A 12,923-nucleotide genomic window follows, 5' to 3' on the forward strand; every position below is an offset into this window, starting at 1 on the left:
CCAACTTGTCTGGAACAAAAGTATACAACCTGGAGAGTGTTGAGTGTGAATCCATAGATAGATAAACTGCTATAATAAAGATTTAACACTATTGTTACCGTGCTTCCTAATACATGTATATTGTTTATGTTGTTTGCTGTTAAAATGATTTATACACCATTATTATATGGAAATTGTTTACTTATTTCTGGAAAATAAATTTGATAACTGCGAATGTTCATAGTTTTGCTTATTAACTATCAAAGGACAAAGCTTAAACACGTTCTGTTTGAATTCTCGTTCTGCTTTGAAACGTTTTACAAAGAAACTAGTTCCATGCTTCGCTTTTGTGCAACTCTGATTATGAGGCTCAAACTTGATTCTTACGACATTGAGGTTCGTTTGATCATTTACATGTAGCGGTTTGGAAATAGCAAAACAATAATGATGTATCGCTTAAATGCCCCAATACCCTTTGTTTGACTGCAAAATTAAAAATACGAGTTAACGTCCGTTATTATAGGTGGAGTACAAAATACTAACCATGTTTTTTTCTGTCTCCTCAAGTACCGGAACAATATCTTCACTTGGACATTCTCTGGGTCAAATATAACAATTTCTCTGATGATTTTTTCACACTTTATTGGACTTACATTAAACCGGGTCAGACATATGTTTAAGCAATAGATGTGATACTAACAGATGCTTGATTCGATACCCGTTTACTCGTTGGGTTTTTAATACTGCTGGAAGTAACTATCTTATTGATTGTCAACTCTCTCATGTCCCAGTTTTATGTTAATAGCTGTTGTTCATTGCTGCAGCTGAATAAGATTCTCTGAACAGACGGTATTTTCGGACTAAATTAGCAGACCAAAGACGTATATAGCACACCAGATCTCGATCTGAATAATAATTATTTTGGTATTTTTTTAAATACACAGTTCTATTGAAATCTGTTGACGTATATCCTAGTATTTATATGCTATAAACTTAATATTACACCTCATACTGCCTCCTTTTCATGTGGTCATTATGACTTATATTTACAACGCCAGCGGTTTGTGTCGACTGGCATTTTGTCTGTACTAATAATGATTCATGTAAAAAGATAATAATACGGACCTAATCAATCAGTGTTTACATCTAGAGCATTTGAAAGGTTTATCAAATGGCATTGCCTATTTACAATATGCGATGCGATTGAAATGTGCAGTTTAAAACCTTTACAACATCAATCTGTTATGAGTGTAGTTTGAATATCTGTCGCTGTACTACCTGCTTCTATCAGAACATTATGACTCGGTAATCTGGAAAGTCTCAAACCAAAAATAAAGCCCGTTATAACATAATGAAAATGGTGGTAGAGAACTTGTTTTCCTTCAGGAAAATATAAAGGAATTCGAGGCTGACACCATCAATCTTTTTGTATGCTCAAAGTTATGGTGACCGATGATCTTGTATTAGAATGACTTTGTAGCTGTGAAAAGTTAATAATAAAAAAAACGACGGATTTTTAATTTGCCTGAAATGTGAAGAATATATTGGAATTTAGAAAGATATGTTATTTCATTGTTGAGTTTAGTGGTAAGATCTTCTGACAAGACTATTGGTAAGCTTCTGGGTACTGTCCCTTTGTTGGCTGGTTTGTCTTTGTTTTCATGCTGATACGAGGCTGATCTATTATAAAGCGTATTAAATAAGGTCGCATAGACCTTGCAAAGTCCTTTATTTTCACATTCAGATGTATTTATGTCATCTTGTCTCTATATCGGCCGCTTCTCTCATTTTTTTCCCTTCAACGAATCCAAGATGGACAGCTTTCCACCAAGATGTATGATAATTCCCTTACTGTGATTTTTTTCATTTCTGGATAGCTGCAACCCTGCGACCTAAACCTATAGTGTTAACATGTCGTTGTTGATTCGATGTTCAAGAGCCAGTTCCAATTATTACGTGCAAGAAGTTGTCAACTGACTGACAAACTCGTGACAAAGGGTTTCAAAACATGCAGGAAGATTGGAATTATGTTTTCCAGTTCTACAGTCGTCAAAGTGATCTCATCTTATCTGATTTTATTCTCTTTCTGCATGCGAGATGAAGCTGGAAGTGTTTGATATTAGATTGTCTGCCTATTTAATACGTTGTTCCTATTTTAGAACATGGCATTATTGACCAAGATTTGCATGGCGGGTATTGTCGATAAAGCATAAGGCGCTTACTCTTCTGGAACACCTAGTCTTATTCTCTTTGTACTAATGGATGGAAGTTCGTCTAATTAAATGCTTTAAGTACCGTACAGTATCCAATGTCCATCAACAGATACATAATAAAATAAAGATATGATACAAAAAGCGTTTTATTTCACATGTATATTTCAAGAGGAATGTACAAATATGACAATACGTTTCAATTATTCCTGACAAGGAACATGAACATCTTCCTTATCTCATATCTTTTCATTCTTCTTTAAAGTCATAGTGTCGCAGCACGTGAGCATTCTCAAGCCATTATTATCAAATAGGAGGAAAATGTGAAGCATCTTACAGTATACTTGATAGCAAGATGTCAGTTTATTCTGAAACGCCACGTCAGTCTCAGCCATATCTACTTGAGACTTATTGACAGTGATACTCGAAAACGTTGAAACCTGATGCCGGTACGGATGATGAAGGAGAGGGGTTGGTAGGCACACATGACTGTCTAGTAGGGCAGACACATCTGTTACACAAAAAGTAAACAAAGGGTATAGTCGAATCTTCCAAAAGCTTAGAATAGGTCACTTTAAAGGACTATTACGGTCAAACACTAAATTGCTTTATCTGTGATAGTTAAATTTGATAGTAGCTTACTGAACTCGAAATATCCGCATCATTATCCAAACAGCGATACACAAAATATGGATAGTTAATATTAAACATCTATGAAAGAAGGGGAAACCAAGATCGGGAAAATACTTACGTGCTCAAGAGGTAGTTACAGGAATCATCGGGATCCAACAGATCCTGTCTCCACTCACACACGGCATAACCACAGACCATACTGGAGGAACACCTCATTTCATATGGTTCTAGTGTCAGGGTCTAAACACAAGCATATACAAAAATTACTATGGGCCAAATTAGAGGACAATTCATCACGTACGGTTCTAGTGTCAGGTTCTAAACACATGCATATACAAAAATTACTACGGGTAAAATTGGAGGTCAATTCATTTCCTACGGTTCTAGTGTGAAGGCCTATATAGAAATATAAATAGAACCTAGTAAGTAATATCGACGGTATGGTCCAATATTGGTATTGGATCCTAACAAACAAATGTTCGTTGAATGAGAATTACTGGAATAGATATATGATCAATGAAGTAATGACGACAGTACGAACAAGTGAATTTATAAAGAGACTTTAAACTGTGGCGCGTGCGAGGATTGTCCACTCTCGCACGCAAAAGATCCCTCTGTGGCCTTTCGTAAAAAAGAGTAGGAGTGCTAAGGGTGTTCCAGGGGTCCAAGGATAGTGTCAGATTTTACAATTATTTTTAAGGCAGTAGATGAACTTTAACATTATCCTAACACAAACTAAATCTAGACAGGCCCCCAAACACATCCTTTCAGCTTCTGGAAACGAATAACCTGCCCCCACACGTCTCCAGAAAAGAAGGTATTATCGAGAAACTTAAATTTACACCACCGCTCTCGATTAAACTTTATAACATTGTATTTGTTTTATGTTCTATGTATGTGATGTAATTTCTTAATTACTTCATTAATCATATATACATAAACAGGGGCCATACTAGAAGAACATTTCATTACAACCTCACCACCCCCGCCCTCTTATACATCCACAATGACGTCATCATAGGACCGAAATTTGGTACCGGGAATGGCCTTTTTCCATTTTTGAAATAGAATGCCTGATGGAGCAAAAGCATTCAAAGCAAATGAGGCTCAATCAATTCAATGCCATAATCTTTAATGGCAGTCATGGCAATGACAGACTTGCGAACAGGAACAATGTCCTGGCGGAACAACACTCTTTTACTGAGATTTCCGCGGCGCTTAAGTTTGATATTGTCTCTTAACTGCATTAGATGTGATGCATAATATGTTTCATTGATTGTCCCGTTTGCAGGTAATCTATCATCAGCATCCCAGAAAACCGAGGCCATAACCCTTCCAGCTGGTGGAACAGTCTTTGCCTTCTTTGGCAGGGATGAACCAGGGTGCTTCCAAAGTTAAGACTTTTGTTTGGCATCTGGGATAAAATGACCCAAGTTTCATCCATAATCACAAACCTTTACAGAAAGTTAGCAGGATCTGTCTTTAAAAGGTTCAGATTAACACTATTCAAAGTCCTCCTGATGTGAATCTGATCAACAGTCAGAAGTCTTGGTACCGAAGAGGCTGAGAGAAGTCTCATTGCAAGATCTTGATCGTCCGTAAGAATGGAATGCACTATTCATGTACTGCCTATATACATGTATATTTATCTGTAACTCGCTTGTCATCCATAGCAATATCGTGGACTGTACTGCCCATTTCTGGGGTTGCAACAGCGACAGGCCTTTCAGGACGGGCGGCATCCCCAAGGCTCTGTTTGCCACGCTTAATTTCCGCCACCAACCTTCTCACTGCAGCACATGAAGGGACAACATTACGTAGCGTTGCTATGGGTATCCTTAGGTGCTAGACCTTTATTATGCAAATATCAATGCACTTGTCTTTCAGCGATTTTGTCCATTTTACAAAAGTCACCTGCCGTGTTTACTTTAGAGAGCTACGTCTTCGACATAAACTGATCAAATGACACCAGGCTTCGGGTACACAGCCTTAAATACTAGTAGAGCCGAAAAAGGACAACCCTGCTAAAATTCTTCGATGCAATCTCACAACTTATCAACCAGTCCTGGTAATTCTCTCATCATTTCTGTATGTATATATTTCTTTGCCGGTAAAACAATAACAAAATTCGTGCACAACAATGATATTTTGTTGATATACACAGTATGACTGTACCAACTACTTACGTCTGCGAAGCGCCTGGTAGAAGGATGTGATCGTTCAACCTGGAAAACATAGATATGTACAAAGGTATGCAACAATGACATTGAAAATCGGAAGGAAAGATATTAAAACGGTTAACAACGTAGAATGCATGAGTAACATATCGAATCCCTTGCTGTTGATTCGAAATAGTTGTTCACGGATAATTATGATCTATGAATATAAAAACGATATCGTTAAAAATGCTTATAATTACAAATTAACAAAAAAATACCAACTTGTCAATGTAATCTTAATGCGATTACACTTACTTGAAATATGACCAAAAGAAAGTTTCACCACTGGGACTCATGAAAGAAGAATAAAACCAGGTGTTCCAGAAGATGAAGTGTCTTTTGTTTTATCGAAGATATCCGATTTAGTATTTTCAATTTGATAAAGTTTTCAATGATACTTATTTTCCTTAAAAAGGAGGAAAATAAAATGTACGATAAATGCAGGGTAAAGCCAATATAATCCAGAGCTATTGCTACATAAAATTGATTTTATCAGCTTGACAACATCCGTAACTTTTACAGGTATTATGTATGTCGTCCTGGTAATTATTTCATACAATTAGGTGTGACCGGTACGTACTCAATGCTGTAATTTCACTGACCATTAACATCCATTTATTTATAAAGTTCAATGTCATTCATAAGTGACCTGGTCAATAAGCAGGTGACAGCATTAGCACACACAAGAGATGACCAGAAGTTTACTGCCAGATTGATCCACCACACTAATGTCATCAGATTTGCGAATAGTGTTGTCATTAACAGTACAATTTAGGTACCAATTATGATATCGGGGCTAATGAACCTTACCTTTTAGCTTCCCCAAAGGACGAAGCAACTGTATGATGCAATTTCAGACATTGTTTTCTTTTTGTTTAGTTCTAAGTTGAGAGATGTTATTCATTTTGTGTTTTATTTTGTACGATGTTAAATTTCAATATTATTTGAGACTTTTGGAAAGCACGATGACCGCCAAATGGTCATCTTTAATACGTACGTATCAATGATGTACAAAGAGGATATTGAATGGGTTAGTTAGTGCTGGTCTCTGACCATCCTACATTACATAGAATTTGTGTTGTTAAGGACACAGATGTACATGTCAGACCCCGTAATTAGAAACAGCAAATTTAACATAACCAAATGAACCAAAAGTAAAATGAGAGACACGCATACTCTCTTTCAAAAGCTGAATACCGCAATATTTTCTGACAATGCAGCTAACAGGGACACATTAACATGACAATGTTTGATACTTTCAATTTCGCTATTGTGAATTTACCATTTCAAGGCAGTTGCTTCCCTGCGTCAAAAATATTTATTGTTTTTATATCACGTTATTTTTCCATGATTAATGTCGACAGCTGTTAATAAGCTTCTAGCAGATAGTTAGAAAATCCATTTTAAGAAGACTAAATTGGTTCGTGTTTAAGAACGATATGTTATTTTGACTTACCTAAATATACACGCCTAATGTTTTCGCTGTGTGGAATATCTTACCGTTTTATATATATATATTCATATTTTTGTACTCGTTTTATCTATGTTTTTGCTTAAATTATTAGCATCATTTGGTATCAGGTTAGTGTCTCCCTTTTTTGGAGTTCTCGTAAACACAACATTTCACATTTGTTTCTTATAAACCATACAGCAAAGATCAGAAATCTTTGGCAAATCCAAGAACTATTCCACATCTATCATTTAATTTATCACGCAAAATAACCATCAGGATTGTATTAGTTTGATAAACGGGATTCACTGTGACCATATTGTATCGACAATGTTAGCTAAATTACAAATTAAAGAGAAAGCAAAATAAACGCAAATAAATTAAGTCCATATGTAGATGTAAATTTTCTCACATATTTCACAGAGTGATTGCTAGGGACAGGATAACAACTCTATGTTACAAGGAGTCAAGACAGACAGCTGACATGCGTTATGATGCTACGTAGAATCCTAACTGTTGATAAACTTTCATTTAGCCAAATCATGCACGCTTATAAAAATTAATACACAGCATATCTTTTCTACTGGTTATAAATAGGTCACTCATTCTTACAACTGTTAGGAATAGAATGCGGCGATTTGCACATGGAAGATTTGGCAATTCATAACAAATAGGGAAATAGCTTCCGCTATTGAATAGAAATATACTATTCAATTTCATATAAAGTTTAACAAATTTCTTTATAAAACAAAAAAAAATACATTGAGTTTTAGTCAGATCACCTTATTAATGGTTCAGACTACCGTTCTATTTGAATTATTTTTTCCATATTTCAAGGAACAAGATGAAGTCTAAAGTTCTGACAATCAAATACATCGATTGTGAAAACTCATCATTGTTACGATTTTTTAGCACAATACTTTCTATGTTTTTAAATTGTAACGGAAACTGGAAAACTAGAGCGCATTTTATCTTTGATTGAAGTAGTTTTTACACAATGAAATATAACAATATTAGCAATTACTGCAACTAAACCTTAAAGTGACAAAGAAAACTTACCTTCCTGTATCCAGTAGCGTATGATGACACTGTTGATGATAATGTCAATATAATCATGGCTAGAATTGCCGACGAAACAACAGCCATTTTGACAGTGTGTATTACAGCTGGTGTTGTATCGACAGTCGTTGAGCTTGGTTCGGTACTGACCAACAAATGCCTTTTATAGACCAGGTATGTCTGTGTAAATACAACGTCATCACTTTTCACACCTAGTCCGTGTGCAAAATGTCGCTCTATTTCCTCACCACGGAAATATAATTACATATTTAACCTGACCAAATGGACCCCTGTTTGGTCGCCGTGAATTCTATCATTACTCACGACAGGAGCTTATGAAGAATGCCGGTAATGACCGGATTGCACACAACCGTCCCTAGACAAGGCATGGTCATAACACTTCTCGCCTCAGCTTTTTATTCTTCCCTGACCGACGATTTCAAATAATTAAATGGCATCACTTTATCAATTAATGTATGAAAGTGATTAGTTAAACCAATGTTACTCTCGGTAATACATTGTTAATATCTTATTCCATTGAGATACAATTGCATAAATACGGTGGCCAGTAATTGGTTGTATTACCTTTGTCCATCACAAACTTTCTAACAATATATCATTTAGTAGTCGCTCGTCTTTGTAACGACCTGTGACAACTTAGCGTATTTCTAATGTCATTAGTTCAATTGGGCTGTTATTGTATAATTTCAGCTAATCAATATTGTATATGCCAGTTGCATTTTATCTTGAACATGTGTAAGACGAACTATACGTTCAACATGCTATCAGTTATAAATAAAGTTAATTATAACTTTTATTACTGGTATCTACATCCCTTTCACAGCACTACATACATTAGTTACAAAAAGTCACATTAGATACAATAAGCTTGATAAATGAAAGTTTTCAAACATTAAAAAAAATAGCCACTGATCATAAAACTATTAGGACAAAACATCTTCCCTGATGCTTATTCAGGTGGCCACACAAAATGACACTCCCTACAGAGAGTGTGATTGTGTAGCGCCAGTATTCGCAGTAGGCTAAAATCGTCAGATACAGCTGCCATTTCTATAAAAGTTATCCACAGAAGACAATCGTTCATTGAGATATGTCGTTCAGCCTACTCGTTTACTCTGTGGGCCTTAGTAATGCGTTTCAAAAGTACCACGGACGATAGTGCCATCCGTGTTGACTTGTATTAAACAGCTACATGGCTAAATAGTAGTACAAAAAGACCTCTCAGTACACATCTTTATTTCTCTTTACAGGCAAGTTTTCATTTTCTGCAACGATCAGATTGGCTTTGTCCGAGTGCATCAGTAAACAAGGTAAATTTAACGTAATGGTTAAGATGTGAGCTCGTGCATGTTGGACAGTCCTCTTATATACCGGTAACAAATGACCATTGCACTTCATTGCAGTTAAACCATTGTAGAACATCCGCTGTACCATTGTCATTATTTGTTGGTACTGTACTTTGACTGGTTAACCTTAAGTTATATTACGAAATACATTTTTTTCTGTTATACTGAACCCACCAACATATAAAATGGGCCTGTAGTGTGTAAGTTTTGGGTCATGACTGAGGAAAGCTAGTGATACGGAGATGACACGACCTCTACTCCGACTCGTATTGAATAGTAGGATTGATGGGTTATCGTGATTTACTTTGTCACAATTAATAATAGCTGTGAACATCTGCCATACTTATATCCAATGTTGTTTTTTTTTATTGAAATTGGTATATGATCATTTCATACACATACAGCTCTACAGAACAGCTTCATCAATGAATGATACTATTAATCGCAATAAAACTGTTTCAAAGCAAAAACGAAAGAAAATACTGATCTGGATCCAGACATCATTAATGAAGCGAGACTCGCACTGATGACAATCACGGAAAATCACTCTTGGATTTTGATGTATAATGATGTTCTACCGGGTATACCTGTGGTGTTTGGGTTTCAGTTTCGGTCATATCTAGGATTTCACTACTAGATATAGTATCAAGTTGAACTATTGGGCTTGGGAAGCTGACCGGGCCATATACCATTTCGTAATGCCCTCTGCACATGCGCGTCCTAGGAGATGATGGCGAAAGAATGTTTGGCGTTTCAGTAGCACTTGGCTGCGAGTTATTCAGGACACAGTTTTGTTGATGATGATTTATTTCAGACAGCTCATTATCGATACCTTTTCTAGCTTCTGTGCTGCAGTATCCACTGACTTCATCAAGAAGATCACCGAGAGACACAGCAAACGTCGATGACATTATATCTGTATCATTTCGTAACTTCAAGTCCGAGTCTGACTTAGTTGCACCATCTATGGATTTTCTTTTCTCTCTTTCAAAGCACTTCACCAGGCTTTCAACCACATTTGCGGAGTCATCAACCTTATCAAAAGAACCATCTTTCAGTGTAGCATCCCACGAACCGTCATCAAAAACCTCACTGTCGTCCAAATCAGGCATTGGGCACAGTGTACTACTTTGGTCACTCTCGTATTGATCATCGTCAGACTCGGATGTTATTGATGGTGTGAGTCGGCTCGTGACTTCGGGGGTGTGCATTTCGTGATACTCACCTCTTCGCGTATTATCAAAAGAGGACAATTTATGTTGAGAGTCATTTACATTATGTCCGTGTTTGTGAGTTACCTTGTCTTTGAGGCTGTGATTACTTGAATTTGTCTCGTGAATTTTTGATGAATCTTCTTGACTATGTGACCTGTCAATATAATCTGAACGATTTGTAGTTTGTTGTGAAGTATATTCATCAATTTGGTGGGAAGTTGTTGTCGACCGCTTTGCCCCTAGATCTAAACATTCCTCGGTTTGGCTTTTGACGGGAATTTCACTGTCAGGACTGTCGACAGAGTTATCTATTAAGTTGATATACAGATCTTCCTTCTGAGGTCGCTGTGTAACCTGTTCGGGAAAGTATGTGTTTTTATGAACAAACTCACACATGTCCACATACATGTCGTCTTTTTCGAGATTGGATGGCTGATACGTATAATAAACGGGTGTATATTCCATGTCATCTTCTGAATGCTTAGCCTGTTGCTCCGGTTCATTATGTTCTCCGTGAGTAGTAGATGTCATTTTGTGGACAATATCTACGTCTTTGTCTGAACGATACATTGCTGTATCTCCATCTAGTCGCAATATGGAGTCGGACGTGACAATGACCAACCCATCTTCTGTTTGCCGTGCAGCACTCATGTCTGTGTAATCTTCCTCTGGAAGCGACGACATCTGATGATCGGAACCAATTGTTGAAATCTTTCCTTCAGGTCTAGTGGGTGGCACCTGGTGTAGGGCGCTAGTAGTTGAAATATTTTCTGCCGATGCAGTTAACAATGCATTATGTGCCGGACCAGCGGTAGAAATTTCCGCCGATCTAGTTGATGATATTTGATGTGCGGGTCCATGCGGTGGCATCTTATCTGCTTGTCCAGTGGACGATACCTGATGTACGGGAATAGGTGACACATTATCTGTTGGTCTAGTTGAAGATGTTTTGTGTGCGGGACTATGTGCAGAAATATTCTCTGTTGGTCTGTTTGATAATAGCTGTTGTGTTGACATCTTATCTGCTGGCCATGAAGACGATACATGGTGTGTGGAACTAGGTAATGGAATATCCTCTGTTGGTCTAGTTGGCAATACATTGTGGGCGGGACTTCGTGTCGACATCATATCTGCTGGTCTCGAAGACGAAACCTGGTGTGCAGGACTTGTTGCAGACGTTAATTGATGTGAAAATGTACTCCCCAATGGAAGCTGACTAGTTAAAGACTTACCCATGTAATGTTTGTTGTCATTGACACTGCTATTTTGAAACGATACCGTCTTTTTCGCTTTTATATTTGGACTACTTTTTGTTTTTCTGTCAGCTTTTATCAGTAAGATCTTAGATTTGATTTCAGGAGATGTCTGTACTTCGTATGCGTATCCATGAATTTCTTTTGGACTCTTCTGTGTTCTGCTTTCTTGTTCCAAGTCGTCATAATCCTGACGACTTCGAGTTTCAGTGTTTGATACAGACTTCCTTTCTACAAGAGGATGAACTGATGAGAGGGCTGGAAGACTGCGACTAATCGGCCTTTGCTGTAGATTGGATACGTTTTGTATCTGGAAGTCTTTGTAATCCTTTTCTGAAATTTCTAACCACGAGTCGTCACTGTGTATGATGCTACTGTCAAGGTTGGTTGAAACATCGGCTTCTTCCGATTTCTCATGTGTTTGAGACTCTGAGTCATTTTTTTCTTTTACATCTGCAACAGATGATACAATAAATAACCTTTTTACGTCATATTCTTTTTATAACATATTCAATCAAATAGGCTCTAAAATTAAAAAATCACCATGAAACACCGTTTTTGTTAAATCGTTCTATGAATATCGACACTGATGCATTACCCATTTAATACAATAACATAAGCTTACCTTTACTTTTCTTAGGAAGTTTACGGTTCGTATTCCTAAAGATAACCAAAACGTAAAGAATTACATGACCTCATTGTTATATTTGAAATGTACAAACATTAAACATGATGCATAAGTACTAGATAACGGCAACAGCGATGTGACCTTCACTGCTATTTTAGAAATCATTTCAAAGTTTACATAAGCAGATACTTATTACAATGAAAAGCCAGTAGAAATATTAAAACATTTCTGTTTACCAATAGAAATGACGCTTTCATTGCATTGAAATTCGTCGAGTTTTCTGCTCAAATGATAAAGGGGAAAACATTAGGAAACATTTTCACTTGCGTACCTGTGTAAACTGCAGGTTTTTGAAAATTCGTATATAAGAAGTTTTGCACTCTTTCTTTAGCGGGAACCGAACTTGTAAAGGTAGAATATTGCTATAGTGTTCAATTCAAAATGGTAGCGTCTTGTTGTCAAGTGACTATCCAGCTTAAAAAAATTCTTCTGTTACCCTCGTTTTTGTCTGATAACAGATTTGTTTTATGTTTGGATAGACTTTTCTAATATTATTTTCTAACAAAGTGTGATAAAATTATTTCTATTTGAATTATGTTTCATTAGTATGACAAAATGTATCGATATTCCTTCATATCCCTGTTGTAATAATTAAATAACCTATATGTGTATGATGTATAAAATATGTTCATACCATACCCTATATCTTGGCCCGATACTGAATATACTGTAACTTGATATAGTGTATAAAGCGTTGAAAAAGTTAACATAATTACCTGTATGCACAAAAGTATACCAGGAAACCAATCAGACTCGAAAACAGAAGACCAATCAGGAGCGAGATGAGCAGGTACAAGTGGAAATGACCGCTTGATAAATCTGAAAAAGGATACAATTTGAACCAGTTTTTA

At 36.6% G+C, this 12,923-nt stretch overlaps 2 protein-coding genes across 2 annotated transcripts in view; both read right to left on the reverse strand.

Annotated features, from left to right (window-relative positions):
- Nucleotides 1-2,597: 2,597 nt before the first annotated feature.
- LOC132557589 (uncharacterized) lies at nt 2,598-7,637 on the reverse strand. The gene is made up of 4 exons (XM_060222101.1): nt 7,551-7,637; nt 5,009-5,047; nt 2,941-3,062; nt 2,598-2,700 (listed from the first exon to the last, which is right to left on the reverse strand). Exons 1-4 carry the CDS (start codon nt 7,635-7,637, stop codon nt 2,598-2,600), a joined length of 351 nt encoding a protein of 116 aa, XP_060078084.1.
- Nucleotides 7,638-9,450: 1,813 nt separating this feature from the next.
- Nucleotides 9,451-12,923, reverse strand: part of LOC132557864 (uncharacterized) — a 16,584-nt gene continuing 13,111 nt past the window's right edge. The window contains exons 9-11 of the mRNA XM_060222394.1: nt 12,789-12,891; nt 12,010-12,044; nt 9,451-11,828 (exon numbers count right to left, since the gene is read on the reverse strand). Coding sequence (XP_060078377.1) covers nt 9,451-11,828; nt 12,010-12,044; nt 12,789-12,891 — 2,516 coding nt within the window. The remainder of the gene's footprint in view (nt 11,829-12,009; nt 12,045-12,788; nt 12,892-12,923) is intronic.

This window comes from Ylistrum balloti, unplaced genomic scaffold, assembly GCF_031769215.1.
Source record: "Ylistrum balloti isolate Yb309-2 unplaced genomic scaffold, AGI_CSIRO_Ybal_v1 Utg369656, whole genome shotgun sequence".
Classification (NCBI taxonomy): domain Eukaryota; kingdom Metazoa; phylum Mollusca; class Bivalvia; order Pectinida; family Pectinidae; genus Ylistrum; species Ylistrum balloti.

Coding starts and splice junctions, on each gene's coding strand:
- LOC132557589 (XM_060222101.1), bottom strand. CDS start 7,637: ATGGCTGTTGTTTCGTCGGCAATTCTAGCCATGATTATATTGACATTA. Junction 5,048..7,550: donor ACGCTACTGGATACAGGAAG/GTAAGTTTTCTT, acceptor TATGTTTTCCAG/GTTGAACGATCACATCCTTC. Junction 3,063..5,008: donor CTACCAGGCGCTTCGCAGAC/GTAAGTAGTTGG, acceptor GCTTGTGTTTAG/ACCCTGACACTAGAACCATA.